Raw genomic sequence first — 20,760 nt, forward strand, 5'->3', positions numbered from 1 at the left:
TGCATCTGCTTGTTTTTGCTCATTGTTTTCATGGAAGCCGGCAAAAGAATAAATTCAATGAAAAATGCATTGGGAGGCTGGTCTGGTCTGCATGCTACATGTTCAACAATCCCCATTGAATTGTTCATAAATCGGCCTGCAATCTTCCTACACGTGCTTAAATTGTTCGTAAGTACGTAAATATGTGCAACGAAGTCGGAAATACGAATCGCTGAATGGAAGAAGATGAGGAGATGGAGTTTACGATCCATGAAAATGAAACTTGGAAAGAAACAAAAACAGCACTCTAGGAATCGTCACAACCTAGTGTGGCTGAAAAGGGTAGTAAAGAAACAACGTTGTTTTCCGCTGTAAAGAACCTTAGTTTACCCGAAAACATTGGAGGTGTAAAGCTGACTGGAGCACTACCTCACCAATAAGTAATCTAGATTGATGTATATGAAATGACTCACAAAAACAACTTGTTAAAAGCATGTCTCACACGTTGGAAATCTGATCAAGATCTCTATTGCATCAAGGCTTTTTGTATAAAACCTCGTAACTATTGAATTACGCAGGTGATCAAGTTAGGGCCTTATTGATGTGCTTAGTAGTGAGCCGTTGGATCGTCCCTTTAACTTTAACACAACTTATCTGTGGAAAGAGAAAAAAGATTGAAGAAGGTTCAATGGGGCAGGAGGCCGCAGAGAATAAGACAATGCAGAAAATGACAAACCCTAAAAGGTGTTTGGATTACAGATAACATAGTTAACTCCCAGGAGAGGAACAAACTATAAAATCCAAGATTATGGGAGTGTGACATACATAGACAAGCCTTGTCCTTGGAGAGGTCTTTGCCGTAAAGTTTATTGACGAGTTTTTCTGATGTTTTGTGCAGGTAGACACCATCTGTCCTAACTCTTCCCTTCGTTCGAGTTTTATAATCTCCCTTGTAATATCCGAAATTACAAGAAGATCGCTAGCTATTTAAGTCCTTGCTGCTTGGGATTGGGGTCTTTCAGGGCTTTAGTGAATATATTTTGAGAAAAGAGGAGGGAGAAGAGAAGGATAGGTATGAGAGATGGGGCCAAACCGAAATTCCTGCCTAAGGAGTACATGATCAATAATGAAAGGACTAATAAAAGGAGTGTCCTTGATCTCATTACTCACTCTGCTGCCTCAGCCATGCCTTGCTATCCTTATCCATACACACCCTTTCTGGAGGAGGGCGCTACAGTTTCTATCCTCCCTTACTCAGACGAAAGCGGAGACCATAAGAGGCTGAAAAAGAATATAAATATCTCCGACAGTCATAACAGCCTTTATAGTGGTGGAGGAAGCGAAAGTAGTTGCATTACTGACATCAGCCTCAGCCGCAGCAGCAGCGCGAATAGCTTCAAGACCTTGCCAAGGCTTCATTTCAGGGATCATATTTGGACTTACTCACAAAGGTACCTTGCAGCTGAGGCTGTTGAGGAGGCAGCAACAGCTATGTCCAATGCCAAGGAAAACAGAGCGGAGGAGGACGGAACTGCTGATGGGATGAGGCTTGTTCAGCTCCTAATTGCTTGCGCTGAAGCTGTTGCTTGTCGCGACAAGTCACATGCCTCCGCGTTACTATCTGAGCTTTGGGCCAATGCTTTGGTCTTTGGCTCTTCATTCCAGCGCGTGGCATCATGTTTTGTCCAAGGCCTTGCCAACCGCCTAGCCCTGGTTCAACCGCTCGGGGCAGTAGGGTTCATTGGGTCCGCAATGAGCATGAAAGACTTTGCCTTGGACAAGAAGGAAGAGGCATTGCGCCTTGTTTATGAGATTTGCCCCCACATTCAGTTTGGTCACTTTGTGGCCAATTCATCAATATTGGAAGCCTTTGAGGGAGAGTTTTTTGTTCATGTGGTAGACCTTGGGATGACCCTTGGTCTACCACATGGAGACCAGTGGCGAGGCTTGATCCAAAGCCTTGCCACACGTACAGGCCAGCCACCTACACGCCTTAGAATAACCGGGGTTGGCCTTTGCAGTGACAGATTGCAAATCATTGGAGGAGAGCTCGAGGCCTATGCCGAAAGCTTGGGAATAAACCTGGAGTTTTCTGTGGTGGAAAGCAATTTGGAAAACCTGCGTCCGGAGGACATCAAAATGTATGATGGTGAAGTCCTTGTTGTCAATAGCATTCTTCAGTTGCATTGTGTGGTGAAAGAAAGCAGAGGAGCTCTCAATTCTGTCCTGCAGATGATCCATGAGCTTTCGCCCAAAATCTTGGTTCTTGTGGAGCAAGACTCAAGCCACAATGGACCATTTTTCTTGGGGAGGTTTATGGAAGCACTGCATTATTACTCTGCAATCTTTGACTCCCTCGATGCCATGCTGCCAAAATATGACACGAGGCGCGCGAAGATGGAGCAGTTCTACTTTGCTGAGGAGATTAAGAACATAATCAGCTGCGAGGGGCCGGCAAGGGTGGAGAGGCACGAGAGGGTTGATCAGTGGCGCCGGAGGATGAGCCGTGCAGGGTTTCAGGCTACGCCGATTAAGATGCTGTCGCAGGCAAAGCAATGGCTCGGAAATATCAAGGTCTGTGAGGGCTACACTATCATGGAAGAGAAGGGTTGTTTGGTTCTTGGTTGGAATTCCAAGCCCATTGTTGCTGCCTCCTGCTGGAAATGCTAATCATACATTTTTCGGTTCCAAAATCGCAGCTCAAAATTCAGTTAAAAAACCAAAAAAAAAAAAAAGGTACAAAAAAAATCCCAACTCACATTTCACACCAAATTCCAATAAAACAATTCCAGGGATCTTGGAAAGCTGATTTGGGTGACTACTTTGTGTTCTGTGTCATTGGCTGCAAACTGTGTTGGAACAGTTGAAAAATAAGTGAGTTTGGCTTTCAAAGTTGAGCTGTTTAGATGGAATAAAGAGGAAATAGCCTCCTTCGTGTGGATATTTAATTTAGGCTGAGATTAACATTATTTCAATTGTACATGAATTACAATTCATTTCATTCTTTTTTATAATCAATGGTGACAATCTTAGTGATGGAAATTATGAAAGTTCCACACAGTCTCTCTCAAAAATTATTCTAAAGCCAATCTCAACTTTCCAATGTAAAGGGTTCAGATTTTGTAGAACAATGTGCTAGATTATTGGAAATCTAATGTCCAAAATAATAGAGCAAGTAAATAATTATGTTGAGGGACATACAATTTGCTACTTTTCTTCGTAATTGTCTTCCTCATTTTGCAGAACTTGTAGGTGAAATTAAACTTTACATCAATGGAAAATGGGAAATATGCACGGATAGAATGATTTCAATAAGAAAATCATACATACAATAAAGTATGTTAAACTTCAGTTGATATACAAGTTGTCAAGTTAGAATATTGTTTGGAATACCAAATTTAACTCACATCAACATAGTCTGATTTATTCTAATATGTATTCCGGTTAATTATTAACGCATACATCTGTAGCATTATTGATACAACAAATATTATTTAACATTTTTTTAATAAAAAACAAAAATTCAAAGCTCATAGGTGTATGAGTCTCCCAAAGCCTTGGCATTATTTGAAAGGCATATTCACAAGAGAAATTCTATTTTATTAAGTGAAGAGGGCTTGTCAACTTTTTGTCCCATTTTCTTCTAATTTTGCCCTCACTTTTGAATACACAATGTTGACATGGGAGGGCAAAATAGCAATTTTGTATTTTTTGAACTTTTTTCTTTTTTCCTATTTTGCCATCACTTTTGATACACAATATTTACATAAGAAGGGTAAAATAGTAATTTTGTATCGAAATATTTACATAAGATAAAAAATACACACTTATTAAGAGAAATTGTCCCACCATCATTTTTTTCATACAGGTAAGTGAAATCATGATGTTTTTTGGATTAGTTGGAATAAACTGAAGCGGTTGCGCTTGAGGAGAACGTAGGAGGAGTTGGACGGTTGTTTACATACACGGAGTGTGTGCTCATTTTCTAGTATATATTTACAAAAAGTTTAGAAAGAGAGGATGTTATCTAGTACGGTGCATATCACAAGTCTTAACTCATTTTTTGGTTTCTTGTTCATCAAAACGGTTTAACTATAGTGTAATCCAACCTAATTCTTGACTTAGCAAAGAAAACAATACTTATCGTCTCAATAAATTCTCATATAATTTCAGAAATTATTTCAACCAAAAAGTTAAAAGTAAATTATTTATGAAAAAGTGCGGATCCTTTAAGAAAATGAATCCCTATTTTATAAAAAAATGCGGATACCCTCTTAATCATTAGATTTGATTTTAATGAAATTTTGTAACTAAGATTAAATCACAGATCATAGAATCTCAACCACAATATTTCATTAAAATCAAATCTAACGATTGAGAGGATGCTATCATTTTTTTTTTAAAAATAGGGATTCATTCCCTTTAAACTTCCTGAAAAAGTGATTATATAAACACGTGCAGGGAGGAAGGGAGGGATAGAGAAAGCGAGAAGCAGAGGGACTCGATGGAAACCGTGGCAGTGTTTGGCGGAGCAAGTCCAGGCTTTCCCTCATCCCTTCAACGCAGAAGAAGCTGCAGTAGCTTACCCTCCGCCCACCACAAGCCTAACCTACGCGCCCACCACCACCACCAACTATCTGCATTCCCTTCAAGCCTCCATCTTTTCTCATATTTCCCAGCTCGTCCCCATGCCAGAACCCTCTCCAAACCTCGCATCTTTCTTCCCCACTTGGTTGCTTCACTGGTTTGCCTCCTACCCTCTTCATATTTTTCAAAATTGTTGAAAACCTATTGTTTAATTTTCCATTTAGTGAAAACTTACTTGGAATTTTTGGGATTTTAATGGCGGCTTTGTGTTTTTTCAGGAACAAGTTGATGAGACGTACATAATGGTGAAGCCTGATGGAGTTCAACGTGGCCTTGTAAGCTAATTCAATTCTCGAACTTTGTATATTTTGTATTTTTCTTCGCCAAATTTTAACGGCTCTATGTTGTGTTGGGGTAATTGGTAGCTGGAAAAACACGGGGCGGCTATGAAATTTCTGAAATTTTGTTTGTGTTCTTAATTTTCAGTTTCTGGGGTTTTGAAAAAACGAAAGCTTGAACTTTAAGTGAATCCAATTTATTGACTGGACAGGAGGAAGACCTTTCGGGTTTTTGATTTTAGCTTGGTATTCATGGTATTATCCGAATGTGTGATATGGGGTGAATTGTTTTAGGTTGGAGAGATAATCTCAAGGTTTGAAAAGAAGGGATTTAAGCTGACTGGCTTGAAGCTCTTCCAGTGCCCCCAAGATTTGGCAGAGGTTTGTCTCTTTTCTTTTTTGCTTTATAGAAAACCCGAAATAAGCTTTCGAAAGTACATTGTGATATTCTGGTGGTTCTGTGTGGTCACTTTTTAAAGCCTATTGATGAGATTCAATCTTGTATTTAGTATGATTTATGCATTCTTTGCAATCAATCTTCAGAGACACGCAATTTTAGTCTCATTTACAGTGTTTAAGAGCATATATGTATTCATGGAAGAGTTAGTATGGTTCGACTGTGTGCCCTTATGTGTGTGACTTTTGTTGTTTCAGGAGCATTATAAGGATCTCAAGGGAAAGTCGTTCTTCCCCAAATTGATCGACTACATTGTATCTGGCCCCGTTGTGTGCATGGTATGAAAGATTGATCCTAATTCTCCTCTGTTTTTTACGAGTCACATGGAAACCAATGAATCCGAGGTGTATTTTAGCTGTATTCTCTTACAACAATAGTGATCATGATGTTATGCTAGCAAGGCATGGGAGGGTGTTGGCATTGTATTTTAGCCGTATTCTCTTACAACAATACTGATCATGTTGTTATGCTAGCAAGGCATGGGAGGGTGTTGGTGTTGTCGCTGCAGCACGTAAGTTGATTGGGGCTACAAATCCTCTACAAGCTGAACCGGGAACTATAAGAGGGGATCTTGCTGTTCAAACAGGAAGGTTGGGCTCTTTAACGTTTTGGTAGTTGAGTACTGATGTCTATTAAGTTGCATCCGGTCACTAGTAGTTCTTTTACTTTCACTTGATGGTATGTGGACTCTAATGGGGAGAGATCTTGTATGAAAATCTTGGCAGGAACGTGGTTCATGGGAGTGACAGCCCTGAAAATGGAAAGCGTGAAATAGGTAGGCTTAACTTTTTTTTATTTTTTCCACATCGTTACTCTTTTCTGATGGATATTTCTCATCTTAAACCCCGTCTACTCCTTTGTCTCATTTGTTATTTGAACGATGCAGCTCTCTGGTTCAAAGAAGGTGAATTATGTCAGTGGACACCAGTTCAAGCACCGTGGTTAAGGGAGTGATTTCTCCAAAACTCAGTTCTAGCGAGGGACACGATTTTGAAAGAGTTTGCTGAGCCCCTATATCTCTGTGGGTTATGTATGTGATCTTAGACTATTCAATAACCCGTCATAAACTATCATGTTAAATCTGAGATTTTGAAGCTTGAAGAATTTTTTTCATATTCCTTTGGCGTTGTACCTTCACATTCTTTCAAATTAAATGATGAATTACAAAACAATTCCACATACATAAACATTATTCATCCCTCAATTGGGTTTATAAAGTTACAATACTAAATCGGCTTCACACTGATCGGGCACGATCATGCCCTCCGTTTGCAATTTTCTTCAACAACCAACGTAGATAAAGACCATGACAAATCGCCAGTGCGAAATTAGGCGCAACTAGCAGGTAAAGAGTTCGTACACTCCTGTTCCGATGTTCTGTGCTGTTAAAAGATTGGCAACCGATAGAACTTGGAGAAATACTTGCATTCTCTGTCATCGTTGTATCCCCAGAGGTTGAGCAGATTGCTTCTTGAGCTCTCTTAAATTTTGAAAAGAGGTAGAAAACTGAAGCGTCTGTGCTCCGTTGCTGTTTCAAGGTGCCTGTCGAATGACAATCACTGAAACTCGTCGAACTTCTTGGTGAGGAACAATCCGTGTCTAGTGTCATAAACTCCTCTTGAGGAGAGCTGGCGGCTTCAATACAACCCGGTGAAGTGCCAGCAGAAGAAGCACAATTCGCGTCTATCTTCATTGGCTCTGAATCGGGAGAGCTTGAAGTAGAACCGGCATCTGTCTCCCCTGCCTCATTAGAGCACGGACTTAAACTGCGTTTAGAACCTAATTTGAGCTTCAAAAGTGTAGACTCTGCATCAAAGAAAAGGGAAATTAATGACAACGATCGCGTTTGCGGCCTAGCAGATAGCTACCCAAGAGAAAAAAATTTCCAAACAATACACCAAGCATTCTTCCAAAGTAACAATCTTAGCTAGCTAGTAGCTACATGTAAATTTAAACACCTATACAAAATGAAGAACTTGCTTGCCCGAAAAGGGAAAAAAATCGAATTGAATCGCTGGGTTTCAAACAACGGTGGATCTCAGATTCTCCGTCACCAAAACATGGCTTCATGCGCAGATTGAAGAACTAAGTAGGGAAAAACAACGCGGTGGGCGAATAGGCAATACAGATTTCTGCTAAGATTATGAGGTTGCAACACTCCATAAGAAAAATGTCAGTGAAGCAAATTATCAAACAGTTGGCAGTGCCCAGAAACAAGCGCGATGGAAAATACGTCTGCAAATCATTCGGAATACAAAAAAATAAAAAATAAAAAGGACAGTAATAGGTGGAAGAGGAGCAGTGGTGTTACCGTATATAGAAAGAGAATCGTCTTTACGAATCTTGGACGGCGGTCTCTCCAAGCTCTCAGCCGGGCAAGACGACGCTCTTATCCTCCCAAACATCTCTCAGCCTCTCTCTCTCTCTCTCTCTCTCTCTCTCGGAGATCTGAATCGTGTGGTCTTCACTTTGAGGAGAGAGAGAAAGTAGAAGTGAAGGGCGCGGGAGAAACAGAGGAATGGCGGGAAGCATGATTTGAACTCTTTCTTTTTGGGGCGAGCCCGACTGCATTGACTGGGCCAGACCCTTGGCAATTTTCTTATTTTATTTTATAATTACAAAGATCCTAAGGATTTGAGAGGTGGGATGTTGGACACGAGACCTCTTATTCACAACTAAGGAGAATGTTATTAGATCGTAATATGTTTCCATTTGAACCGTTTGCTTGCAACTATACACCATACGGCACACGCAGTTGCTTCGTTGTGCTTTTGCTTGGATTGCCTTGGGGTAGCGAGGATGAATGTGTTTTTATTTTTAGAAGATAAAATCAAAGTAAAGCGGTTTTTAGTAGTCTTATTATGATTTAGGGTTAATTACGGTAGTGGCCTCTAAACTTATACCCGCGTTCTACTTTGGTGTTTCAATTCAGTTTGCAAAGTATATAGCCCTTCCAATTGCATCACGTGTCTTTAGTCATTCCATCTCCATTTGAGAGCTAAAATGATCAAAACAGACGAAAATGTGATGAAATGACTCAAGTGAGACCCGTGACGCAATTGAAGGACCAATATGGAACAGGGGCATGAGTTCATGGACGATTGTCGCAACTAACCATAATTACACGTAGAATAGAAGTGAGAGCATAATTACATAACGAATACAGAATATGCACCATTGGATGAATTGAATTTTCGTCCTTTACGTTTAACATTAATCACACAATTAGGAAAAACACTATCACTATATCAGTAAAAGGCTGCCTCTTCTTACAAGATAATCAGTCTCTCCTGAAGAACCTCGATAAACCGCGCCTACGACCTCTGGCTTTGATAGGCCTACCTGGTAGAGAATGTGAATGAAAGAGACATCAGAATACAACCCAAGGGGTAGTATTCAAACATTGAAATAAGAGCGATTCCGTGAACATGCTTCCTCTTGACGGGTTAGCACAAGAATATGGAGTTTGGAAAGGCTACCTTTTAATCTCCCAGCACGGAACAAAGCTTCTTCTGCAATTGGTCTCCATTGTTCCGCACATGAGTAGTTGATTCCCAAACCGACGCTAAGTCCTCTCAGGAGATGCACTGTCCGAAGTACAGAAAACAACTCCTCTGGAAAACCCTACAAGAGCCAGGGACAACAGGGGAAACAGCAAGTAAAAAATTGCTCGTAAATTAGGAAACACAAGACATTAGAGTAAGAGAGAAAACAAATTAAGGCCTTTACTAGTTGATAACCAAAGTAATGAAATGATTTGAATTAAGGTGTCGATGAAAATATGGAATCTAGGGATACCTGAACCGCAATTTTTTTAATTGAAGATTCGTCTGAAAAAGGTTGCAGCATCGTCACTCCGGGGGGTAATTTTGTGTCAAACATTGTCTGTGCCAACTTCAACATTTCATGCTGTTCATTTTCACATTTGCTTAAGGTTTCTATGCCAAGCTCCCTGTAAAGAGGAATAAATTAGTACAATGTGCATACACAGTCAACCGGGAAAGTACCTTATTAAACTGAGATTGAAAAACGAAAAGAGGTCAATTTTTTACTTAGTCCCATGATTCATATATGCAAGATGAGCACAGCAATTCAACTATTTTCTTTATTGCGATTCTATCTCCATGAGCCTTACACTCACATGCACTTGCGTGCAGTTTGCAGCTTGTATGTTAGCCTTAGTTTCTTTTGCCTTGTTGGCTACTTATTCCCATTTATAATAAGTATAACAACAACGGTGAAGTTATTAATTACCTGTAGCTCTCTGATGCTCTAATAGGGTCACCGTCAGCAATGGCAAGAACAAGGTCAGCATAACCAAGTCTCAACTCATTGGGTAGATCTTTCACTTGGCCGTAGTCCAGCAAGGCAACCTAACTTGCAAGAATTGTACAAATTCTGAATCAGCTTACCGTTCAAATTAAAGGAAATCTTATCTATAATATAAGTTATCAACTAGAAAGACAAAAGTATGTATCTTTCCTGGAGAAAAAGCATAAAATATGAAAGATTTTCCTACAAATTTAAGTTGGTCATTTACCTCCGAGCCTTTACAGATTAGAATATTGCCTGGATGAGGATCTGCATGGAAGAAACCAGTCTTCAAAATCATTTGTCCATATGCTAGCGTCAAGCTTTGAAGGATTTTCCTGCATATTTAGAAAACAGATCATTGTCCTTCTCCATTCCTTATGAGAGAACAAACTAGCTAATAAAAAGACAAACATGAATTTTTTTTTCGAAAAGCTAGAACAGAGAACTTTCTCAGAATCTTCATATACGAAATCAGTTTGCAAAAGAAGGGGAAAGTTAAGGTATTGAATTGACCAAAGGGGCCCTTCCTAATAAAATACATGAAAGTTTGAATATCTAATTTTGAAGAAATACGTAAAACAATTAATGAAAATAAATAAATAACACTTTATTGACAATTAAATGCAATTTTATAACATACACATGTAGATAAACAATTCAGCAAACTCTGGACGGATATGCTTACTTCTTTGCAGCTGCTGCAATCTTACCACCAGGGTTTATGCCTCTTTTCGCAATTTCATCACCAAGGTTCAGGATTGGGGTTCCATCAATATATTCCATAACTAAGACTCTCCTAACCAAACGAAGAACACTTGATCAGATCACAAGACTTACAGCGCCCACAAATAAATGGTGCAACGATTTGACAAGGAAAAACCATCAAATGCATCATTATTGGTAGGGAAAGAAAATGGGGTGCAACATTACATACCTAGTGACCATATCACGTATAAGTCGTGGCACCAAAACAGGACTCCTTTTGTTATTCTCATACAAAAAGCGTCTAATCTTTTCCATAGCATCAGCCTCCCTCATGAAATCAAATTCGTATCCAATCTTAAAATGGAAAAATCGAAGATGGTTATTCTCCAGATTTTGATGATTATATTTCAGATATAATCTATCACACGAATGATTCCACAATTTGTGTGTATTAGATACCTGTTTCTCCATTTCCTTAGTTACAGAGTATAGATCAAATTTGATATCTGTCTTTTGCATGTATAAAGCGAAGGCTTGGACGTTATGGATATCTGTCATCATTAGGTCCTGAACTCCAGGATGTTGCACCTGTTATAGCCCAAAAGAAATCAGAATTTCACAGAACATAAAGTAGCCACAGAGTTTTCTAAGTTCCCTCACCTTGACAACAACATCAGTTTTATCACCTCTCAATCTTGCTCGGTGAACCTAGTTTGAGCATAAAACACGTATCAGGTAAAAATGTATATGCTTCCACAACCATTTTAATACCATTTCCAGAATAGTTGCCTCCGATACAAAACAGCTAGCCCAAAAAGGCATTAAATGCAAATAAAAAGATAACTATAAATTCCAACAAGAACTCTGAAATTTGACGAATTGTTCCTTAATCGTAATATCTGACCAAAAATCTTAAGTATTAATGCTCTGGATGCAAATTACATACTTATAGAAGAAAAATATCAACATCAAGTCATGTCAGCTTTCAGAAAGTTTCTCTTAATTAAAAAACTTGATACTGATACTAGCTAAGTATATTAACTAGCAATTTCAAATTACTACTGTAACTTCTACTGTGGCAATTTTAGCAAACCAGAAATTACTCATGAATAGAAATACCTGTGCAATTGAGGCAGAGCCAAGAGGATCCACATCGAATCTTTCAAACACTTCGCCAACATTTCGACCCAACTCCATCTCCAACATAAGTTGCACAGCATCAAATGGGGTTGCAGGAGCGTGATCACACAATGTAACAAGCCTTTTCACCCATGCAGCTGGGGCCAAGTCTGGCTTCCCGACAATTTGGGCAACCTAATTGAAACCCCATTCAAGAAGTAACTCAGTATTCAGCACAAAAATTACAAATACCAAAAACCACCAATGATGAATTCCAAGGTTCTTTAAAACCAATATGTTCACTGATAACTAGTAACTACCCTAATCTGGAAACCAATTGGAAATCAAATCGAAATGAACAACAAGTGTTTATACCATATTGGGCCTCACCAGGATCCACCAACCAAGGGAGAACTTTGACCCTTGATATTTACTGAGTGGTTTCTATTAGGCCACATTACCCTTACATTGTGTCCACATGTTGGAACCAACTTAAGAAGTTTAGAAGCCTACAAAAGGGACTGCCGTAGATGCAGCCAGGGAGGCTTTCCTCACCTTCGTTTGCACTGTTCTTCTCTCCCAAATTCTCCGTAGAAAGGCTCTTATCTGATGCCTCTCCCATGTAATATGTCTATGTATCCTCAAATACACTACAACATACTACAGAGGACGTAGCCTGGTTATGGGTGACCCACTACAATCCCGTGTGTATGTGTGTGAATGCGGTACTACCAAGCTAGATCACTCTCCAACTTAGACCCACTCTAAGTCCTAGTTGACAGTCTAAAATGCACTTCAACAACAAGCAATTGATAAAGCATGACTCTTTAACTTTTCTAATCATACACAAACATCCAGTTTTCAATACAAAACACATAATCCAAGTGATTTCCCAATTCCGCCCCCTAAAATTAAATCCAGTGGCACAAGGGCAAGGAATGAAGGAATCCATACGAAAAATTAAAACAGTAAATTCATCGAACACCTTGAGGAAGAAACCGCCAAGGTCCGAGCACATTGCATATATCTTCTCAGCTGCAAATTCATGCTGCCTCTCCCACATTTCCTCTTGTTTCTTCGCATCCTTCACCAAACTCACTCTCAGCTGAAACGCCTATCAACACCAAACAAAGAAAAAACCATCAAATCAATATCTATCACCAGGCACTGCAATTCTCAAAGATTCCACGCGTGCACCCACAAACATACATACAAATACACACACACACATATGTAGAAATATCTATATATATATATATATGTGTGTGTGTGTGTATGTAGAGAAAGAGGTCTGGGGACCTTGTAGCCAGTGTAGATATCAACAGCTCGAACCCAGAACTGAAAGGAACGCTGCCATGGCCTGAAATGGGTGGCGAGCTTCTGCTGAACATCTTTGAGATCAATGGGAGGCAGAGGAAGCATAGCTCTCTGAGCTTATCTTGTTCTTATCGCAATTGGGTTTCTTTCAATTTTGCTTAAAATCCTAAAATTCCAATCAAATGGGCAGATTAAACAGAGTAATTAGCATGCAATCGAGGCATTGTTGATGGGTTCGGCTCAAAAATCAGAACTTGGGGGAAGTCACGAATCGATATCGGTGAGTTTTTTGTTTTGGGGGGGGGTGTGGTGAGTGTGTGAGTGTGGCTGAGTCGAGTGGTGACACGATGAGGAAGGTTCACAATTGCTTGGCTTGTAAGGCTCGTTTCGTTTTGGATGCTTTGATGATTGATAGCAAACTCTTTGTTCTTTTGTCGTGTGACCGAATATTTGCTGACTTTTTGGGGATGACGAAGGATATTTGGTCGAGATTTGATATTGTCTAAAAGTGTTAGCAGTTTTGCTCAAGTGGTAAGAAAGAGTGAATACGAGTTAGGATTAAGAATATAGAGTTTGAAACCCTTGCACGTTACCAAAAAGAAATCTTTATCTTTGGTTTTGATGTTAGGTTGGGCTTTGCTGGCCGCGGCCGGTGGCTTCATCCTTTGTGGCAGAAGCGATTGATTGTGGTGGTCCAGGGCTGTGTCTTTTTTTCTTTTGTTGAAAAATATTTACAGAAATCATATTCTGTAAACTATAAAAACCATTTTTGTAATACAAGTGAGACCGACTTGTATTGATGGACCCTCTTTAGCATGACACTCTTTGGTTACATTAAAAAATTTCGTACCCTAGACCTAACAAACTAACCCTACACCCCTCCCCCACCATTGATAGTGACGAGATGTGCATTGATATGATATTATAGAGGGCAGTGCTATTCACACACCTCTTTTTATCTTTCACACACCGTCGTTAATTTTTGTTCATTGCCCTTCTTCAATTCATTCAATATGATGGCCAAAATTTAACAGAAGTGTGTAAGAGGTAAAAATGTGTATATGGATAGCACCAAACTTGCTGATTAGGGGTTTTCTTGTATTTGGGTTTTTTTTTTATGTTGTATAGGGTTTGGGCTGCCCTTTATATTTTTTTGGGCTTGGGGATTCAGTTGTGCCTTTTGGGTTGGTTTGGTATATGTGGACTCAGTTGTGCCCAAATGATGATCATATGACTACCAGTCCATTAGTTATATAATTGTACGGATGTTATCATTCGACAATCTGTGTGGTGCTGAATTGATATAAGTTGTTTAACCCTTGCTTGTCCTAATTGGGTTTTGTTTGAAAGATTTACTTGTCCTAAAAATAAAGTGCAGCAAATTTAAATCCAAAAACTGAAATTTAGGCTATGAACTCTTCATATAGAGTTTGAACCAAGTCAGTACAGTGTAAATTGGAAATTTTCCAACAAAATTTGATAGGTTTATTCTCTATGGATTTCTATTTTCATTAATCACAAAACACTATCGAACACTTCCAATAATAAAAAATAACTATAATTATTAGAGGGTTCAAAACTATTATATTAATTTAGAGAATGTGAAATTTCGAACCCAGATACATACGTTAAAACCCGACATCTTATCCATTGTGAAAGTTTGTGTCTCTTCTTTTTTTGGGTTTCCTTGTGAATACTTCATGCAACATGTCTTTCAAAGACGCAGCTTTTGTTCGTAATAGTCTTGGTTGGGCTTAATAGTATCTTACGATGTTTAAATAAAACATCTATTCCAACAACGACAACAAAAATTGCCTTAGCAGGTTGCCATATCAAAAAATTTCGAACGAGCAATCAGTATACTTAAAATGTGAGTGCGCATGCATTCTTTCAAGTGTTGTTTAATTAATAAATGGGTAATACTAGGGAGATCAATTTTTTAAACCAAATTTATAAACAAAATGAAGTGTTATGAATATAAAATAAGCATGTCAATAAAGTTTAAATAATAATCTAATCATCTACCACCACATCATTTGATGTACAAATTTAATTTAAAAGTTTTGTTCTTCTTAGCAGTCAAAGTCTCACAACGAAGAAAGACCAAATTTTCTAGAATTGCTCTTTATGTGGTACCAATATGATTTTGGTAACGTAGAACCCCCCATGTCAATAAATTACGTGGCCAGTGATATTCCAGTAGAAGAAATAAAAAGCCAACATAACAAGGAAAAGGAGCGGATCTTGTAATCATGTTCGTTTATCATACATTATGATTACAAGATATCCCGGATCTCCAAAAAAAGGATCCGGCAATGATCCTTTTCCACATAACAACACTTTGAAGGGTCCCACACAAGAGCTTTGTTATTCTCTTTTCGGAAATGGTCTTCCTCTACTTTACACAGACGTCCACAAGATGGTAAACATATCCTTCAGTTTTGTCAGGGGCGAGAGAGTGAGCACAGCTATGTGGCAGAAGCACAGGGAGGAAGATAATGGATTTGTGGTATATAAACGATTGGGAGTTGCATGGCGGAGCAAGGGCGGAGGACTTGTAGCATATATTATATATTTTTTTGTCAAAATCATTACTTATATAATAATCACTACTTGTAGCTATAGGTTAGAGTGTATCACTGTATTATGTAAAGTTTCTAAACCTAGATAACCTGCATTATCCCCCAAATGTCTTCCGCTTGTCGTAAAACCAATTATATAGTGGAGAAGGAAGAAGGGGAAGCCTACCGGAAAATCGATGCGGAAATTTGTAGAGAAATGCTGCCAAATCCGCCGGAAGAGAAGGGTTGGACCTCTGAACACTTGGTTCAGTACCAAGGCTTCTGGATAAACCCTACCTTTATGTTAAAAGCAGCCCAGCTTCAACAACATTTCAACTTATTCCAAACAACCGGAAGTTCTACCAGCGCCGCCCGTGGGTCGTCCCCCATATTCTTCTTGGCCACATTTCCGAAATCAGGTACGACGTGGCTTAGAGCACTCATGTTCACTACACTCAACAGAAGCCTCTATGATGCTGCCTCTCCTCATCATCCCTTGCTCACAATTGGGCCCCACGACTGTTTTCCTCTCTTGGAGTTGGATAACACGCTTGGAAACCATAATCACAGCCATCCCGTAACCTCACTTGATCATGATCACTAAGATCGTGACGGTGGTGATGGTATGATTGATAATTATGTCCCGCCTACAAGCACTACTCAACTCTTTGAGACCCATTGTCTTACTCTTTGTTACCAAAATCTGTGGCTACTTCTAGTAGTACTTGCGGTGTGTCAAAATTCGTTTATGTTTGCCGCAACCCTAAAGATGTATTCATCTCTTTGTGGATGTTCACGAGCAAAGCTAACGCAGTAAACACAGGACTTGCACCCTTCTCACTAGAAGAAGCATTTGAGCTTTTCTGCCGCGGTGTCTGCCCATACGGGCCTTATTGGGACCATGTGCTAGGGTTTTGGAAAGCAAGCTTGGAAATGCCAGAGCGAGTTTTGTTCTTAAAATATGAGGATCTCAGGAGGAATCATCTGCTAATGTGAAGAGACTGGCTGAATTCTCGGGTCAACCTTTTTCAGAGGAGGAGGAGAGCAAAGCGGTGGTGCAGCAGATCATAAAGCTTTGTAGTTTTGAGAATCTGTGCAGCTTGGAGGTAAATAAAACCTCCAGGACGCAACCGTACTTTATTAAAGCCAATCTTGTCATCGAGAACAATGACTTCTTCAGGAAAGGCCAAGTTGGGGATTGGAAGAACTTCTTCACTGATGACATGGCAAAGCGTATGGATCAGATCATAGATGAAAGGATCAGTGGTTCTGGATTGACATTTGCCAATCCATAGCTAGCCTTAAAAATTATTTGCTTAATTATTATGTATTGTGCTTATCTTTGGTCAATTTAACAATAAACTTGGCGTATTAATTATGATCGAGCGGCACCACAATGAATAATAACACGGATTCACTTTCGTGTTGCCGTTTCAGATAATTCATGTATATATATCAATATGTGTGTGTCAAGTCAACAAGCTAGTCCGCATTTTATGATCGTGTAGTATTATGCATATGTGTGTGTAAAAGGATTATGATGCAGGGATTTGCTTTCTCCATAATTGAAATTTTGTAAGTTTTCACAAACCCTCCCTCGTCCCCGCTTCCACTTCGCAGATGTGCTTCATAACTTATGGCTTGTTTGAAACTACTTTTTGTGAAAATATTTTTAGAACCAATCTTTAGTAAAGATGCAAGTGAATCTTGAAACAACACTTGAAGTGCTTCTGTTTGGGCCCAAAATGTTATTGTGCCAAGCGTAGGTTCGAAGCTTTTCCGAGTGTATTATGTGGGCGGCCTAGCAGTTTCGGCCTGTTCAGCAAAGGTGTTCGAGTCCTATCGCAAGGAGGAATAGTTCGGATAAGCAGAGGGGTCAAAGAAGTCCTAATACGATAAGGGGTCCTAGTGCAATATGGATTCTCGACCAGCATTGAATATGGCCTAAAAAGGGGGTGAGTTCAAAGTCCTAATAGGAGTAGGATTGGTCGAGGTAGAGTTGGAACAAAACAAGAAGTCCTAATCCAGATATGGTTTTAACTCGATCTCAAGGAGGATTTGTTGCTATAAATACAAGACATCATGCAACAATCAAAAGCTCTCTCCAATTCAACACACAATTGCCATGCGCAAACCTCTCAAACAACTTGAGATTTTTCATCTTCTTTTTCTGCCAACACATCTTCAGTTTGGATAAACAGCACTGTGAAGGTAACCGACGTACATCTTCAGTTTGGATAAACAACACTATTGCCGTAGAACCGATTGACCAAGGAACACCTTCAATTTGGATAAACAGCACTGCGTTAAGGCCGATTGGTTACCTATCCAAGTCTCGGTTGAGAAGGGTTTTCGAATCCTTATTGACAGGGATCATCTTATTAGCCTTCTTGGCGAAGTAAGGTGTTACGAGTTACGACATTCGGCACATTGAACGCCGAGTGATCTTATGATTGGATACTCACAAGTGAGTTCAGAGTTCGGCATTCTGACGGCCGAACCACCTTTTCCATCAAGACATACATCACCTTTGAGTACTTATGTCCATATAGTCTGGTGTCGATTCGACGTGCTTATACTCTCACGAATATAATCATTGTGACTAAATACGGCGCTGACGATTTGTGAGCTTCACGGAATTAACAGCCTTGTCTTCAGGCTCGAGAATCCAATGGCCGAGACTTGTTCCTTCCTCGGCCGCAGTCGCAAGATAAAGAAGTCAGCAACGCGCTCAACGGAACATCAACAAATTTTACTTCTCATCCGAGCTTGGCCGACAAGTTGGCACGCCCGCATTGAACCGAATGACGTAGTTAGCTCATTAGTTACTCGGTCTGCGTGCCACGTAGGCTTTGTAATCTTTAGGGTCAACAGCTTCCTACAAGAAGCACATAGGAAGCACTTTAAGTGCTTTTGGAACTCAAAAATATTTTTGTAAAACCGCTTTTAGTCGTTTTAAAAACACTTACGAACAAGCCTTTCCTTATGTTTAATAATTACTATGACATACTAGTCTCGACATTTCTTATTGAACATGATAATTAAGCAAACTTTTGTTAAGAAACTTGAATACATAGCAAATATAACAAATTGTTTTCTTCCTCTAAAAAACCGTTCTTTCCTTTTCTGTATAATGCCCATTTCAGTCATTGACACTCACAAGAGGGGATAATCATAGAGGCGGGCCATTGGGACGATGGAGAATTATTTTCTCAAAAACAGTTTACAAGAAGAAATGATATTAGCTAATCAACAACGAGCAAACTAGGCATTTTAGCCTGGTCCAATAATATTTATTTCATTATAAGAATTTACATCTCTCTAGTTGGGGTAGAATTTTTATTTATATTTATCTCACATTGGTCAAATTGAAAAGTTTCTTACACCTTATAACATCAAGTCCGTCTTACAAAGTGATTGGAAAGATGAACTATGGAGAGCAAATTTGAACTTGAACTTTGAATTTAAGCTTTGGGGTGTGTTAATTATATATATATAACTAAAATATATTTAATTATGAAAAGATGAGCCTTGGGTTTAGGTCTCTTAAACCATCTCCCATTCTTGGAATAAAACTCAAATTTTAGGTTGTAAATTTATCCCAACTTGCTCCAACTCTTGGGGCAAATATGAGTTAAAACTCAAAACTCATTTTTGGGGCAAATGTAGCCCAGGATTTCCCCTGAATTAGTGGGGCTGACTGTGACATCCCACATCGCTCAGGGGAGTGGTCCTTAAATGTATATTCTCATCTCTACCTAGCACGAGGCTTTTTGGGAACTCACGAGCAACTTCCCAGTGGGTCACCCATCATGGGATTGCTCTAGCCCCTTTCTCGCTTAACTTCGGAGTTCCTACGGAACCCGAAGCCAGTGAGCTCCCAAAAGGCCTCGTGCTAGGTAGGGATGAGAATATACATTTAAGGATCACTCCCCTGAGCGATGTGGGATGTCCCAATCGACATCCCACATCGCTCAGGGGAGTGATCCTTAAATGTATATTCTCATCCCTACCTAGCACGAGGCCTTTTGGGAGCTCACTGGCTTCGGGTTCCGTAGGAACTCCGAAGTTAAGCGAGAAAGGGGCTAGAGCAATCCCATGATGGGTGACCCACTGGGAAGTTGCTCGTGAGTTCCCAAAAACAAAACCTTGAGGGAATGGTAAGCCCAAAGCCGACAATATCGTGCTACGGTGGTGGAGCAGGCCCGGGAAGTGATCCGCCCCGGGCCGGGATGTGACACTGACCCACCATATATGTATATTTTTTTAGTTTTATATTTATAAATTCATTGAATCCAACAATTAAGATCTAACTTGATCAAATCCAATAGTAAAAAAAGATATCTAACGGTCCAAATTTAAATCCAACGGCTAAAGTAATTAAAAAAATATTTTATGTGTTTAATATTCTTTCATAGTGTTCCACGAGTTTCATGGTATCGGTTTAGTGATTTTTCAATATTTATCGGAATGTAAATATTTTTAGGTTAAAATGTTAATAAAATTAAATTAGGATAGTCTACATAATTTTTTTTAAAGTTACTTTAAGAAATAAATTATCCTAAATTCATTATTTGATAATTTCGGGCTAAAAATTTAACCCATAAGGGTTGGAGAAGAAAAGTTGTTTCTGGGTTAAAACCTAAATTTTCTAGGCTAAAAAAATTAGATTTTAACCCAAGGGTTAGAGATGGTATTCGGTTCGAGCTTAAATGTCAATTTAAATAATTAATTTATTAATTTTGGATTTAATTTTTTTTTTTTATTTCACAATTATTTATTTATTTTTATTAATTCAGTAGGGTCATCCTTTTGGATGAAGCGTGAGATGATGAAAGAAATCTAGGAAAATGCATCATTTCTGAGCAGATTCCTCCTATAAAATACATGTCAAATTGATACATGTTGCGAACAGGTATATGTACGTTATACATCCATTTGCATTGCATTTAGAATATAAAAAAAATCATTTTCATACTATTGAGAGAAGCACAAATAAGTTTACGAACCGGTGTAACAGTATATCTCTTGATTTGTCCCCTTCAGAACATAACAACCCAACTGAATTGTTGTTTGACTCAAACATATCTCTGCACAAAAAGGGATGAGTCCAAAGCTTCAAGACAAAAACACCCTTCATTGGCCAATAAGTAAAAGATAGAAAATAAGGAGAACAAAAAATTGTAGTGTAAGAAAATTGGTAGTAGGATCATAAATAAAAATATGACGGGAAAAATGCTAATAATTATATGTTTATTACCACCCTCAGTGAATAGGGTAACAAACACAAATTAATAAGAAAAAAAAGGTTACAAGAGTTACAAAAGATGAAAGACTGAATACTCCATCTTAATTTCTCACTAACCACAAATAATGAAAAATA

The 20,760-nt window shown here is 39.0% G+C and overlaps 4 protein-coding genes and 1 pseudogene across 4 annotated transcripts; 3 read left to right on the top strand and 2 right to left on the bottom strand.

Moving 5' to 3' along the window:
* Positions 1-1,053: 1,053 nt before the first annotated feature.
* LOC103929148 (GRAS family protein RAD1-like) lies at positions 1,054-2,834 on the top strand. Its single transcript, XM_009338298.2, has one exon. The coding sequence runs from the start codon at positions 1,054-1,056 to the stop codon at positions 2,647-2,649; it is 1,596 nt and encodes a 531-aa protein (XP_009336573.2). The 3' UTR covers positions 2,650-2,834.
* Positions 2,835-4,433: 1,599 nt separating this feature from the next.
* Positions 4,434-6,542, top strand: LOC103929117 (nucleoside diphosphate kinase 2, chloroplastic-like). The gene is made up of 7 exons (XM_009338267.3): positions 4,434-4,723; positions 4,845-4,901; positions 5,199-5,285; positions 5,559-5,639; positions 5,839-5,951; positions 6,087-6,136; positions 6,248-6,542. The coding sequence occupies exons 1-7, from the start codon at positions 4,484-4,486 to the stop codon at positions 6,313-6,315; spliced, it is 696 nt and encodes a 231-aa protein (XP_009336542.2). The 5' UTR covers positions 4,434-4,483; the 3' UTR covers positions 6,316-6,542.
* A 56-nt stretch (positions 6,543-6,598) lies between these two features.
* Positions 6,599-7,958, bottom strand: LOC103929118. Its single transcript, XM_009338268.3, has 2 exons — positions 7,673-7,958; positions 6,599-7,167 (listed from the first exon to the last, which is right to left on the bottom strand). Exons 1-2 carry the CDS (start codon positions 7,764-7,766, stop codon positions 6,599-6,601), a joined length of 663 nt encoding a protein of 220 aa, XP_009336543.2. The 5' UTR covers positions 7,767-7,958.
* A 535-nt stretch (positions 7,959-8,493) lies between these two features.
* On the bottom strand, positions 8,494-13,331 carry LOC103929119 (uncharacterized protein slr0889). Its single transcript, XM_009338269.3, has 12 exons — positions 12,799-13,331; positions 12,485-12,613; positions 11,500-11,694; positions 11,041-11,088; positions 10,840-10,968; positions 10,610-10,734; positions 10,361-10,471; positions 9,902-10,010; positions 9,616-9,734; positions 9,160-9,313; positions 8,841-8,985; positions 8,494-8,703 (listed from the first exon to the last, which is right to left on the bottom strand). The coding sequence occupies exons 1-12, from the start codon at positions 12,919-12,921 to the stop codon at positions 8,642-8,644; spliced, it is 1,449 nt and encodes a 482-aa protein (XP_009336544.1). The 5' UTR covers positions 12,922-13,331; the 3' UTR covers positions 8,494-8,641.
* A 1,765-nt stretch (positions 13,332-15,096) lies between these two features.
* LOC125479858 lies at positions 15,097-16,818 on the top strand (annotated as a pseudogene).
* The last annotated feature ends 3,942 nt before the right edge of the window (positions 16,819-20,760 follow it).

Source organism: the organism of the source record quoted next, unplaced genomic scaffold (genome assembly GCF_019419815.1).
Source record: "Pyrus x bretschneideri cultivar Hongxiangsu unplaced genomic scaffold, Pyrus_bretschneideri_v1 Contig3, whole genome shotgun sequence".
Taxonomy (NCBI): Eukaryota; Viridiplantae; Streptophyta; class Magnoliopsida; order Rosales; family Rosaceae; genus Pyrus; species Pyrus x bretschneideri.

Bases quoted from the DNA above. Each gene is read 5' to 3' on its own strand.
- LOC103929148 (XM_009338298.2), top strand. From the start codon at position 1,054: ATGAGAGATGGGGCCAAACCGAAATTCCTGCCTAAGGAGTACATGATC.
- LOC103929118 (XM_009338268.3), bottom strand. From the start codon at position 7,766: ATGTTTGGGAGGATAAGAGCGTCGTCTTGCCCGGCTGAGAGCTTGGAG. The intron at 7,168-7,672 runs GTAACACCACTG...TCTTTGATGCAG, and splicing joins CGATTCTCTTTCTATATACG to AGTCTACACTTTTGAAGCTC.
- LOC103929119 (XM_009338269.3), bottom strand. From the start codon at position 12,921: ATGCTTCCTCTGCCTCCCATTGATCTCAAAGATGTTCAGCAGAAGCTC. The intron at 10,735-10,839 runs GTATCTAATACA...TTCCATTTTAAG, and splicing joins CTAAGGAAATGGAGAAACAG to ATTGGATACGAATTTGATTT. The intron at 9,735-9,901 runs GTAAATGACCAA...CTTGCAAGTTAG, and splicing joins TAATCTGTAAAGGCTCGGAG to GTTGCCTTGCTGGACTACGG.
- LOC103929117 (XM_009338267.3), top strand. From the start codon at position 4,484: ATGGAAACCGTGGCAGTGTTTGGCGGAGCAAGTCCAGGCTTTCCCTCA. The intron at 4,902-5,198 runs GTAAGCTAATTC...GAATTGTTTTAG, and splicing joins ATGGAGTTCAACGTGGCCTT to GTTGGAGAGATAATCTCAAG. The intron at 5,952-6,086 runs GTTGGGCTCTTT...AAATCTTGGCAG, and splicing joins CTTGCTGTTCAAACAGGAAG to GAACGTGGTTCATGGGAGTG.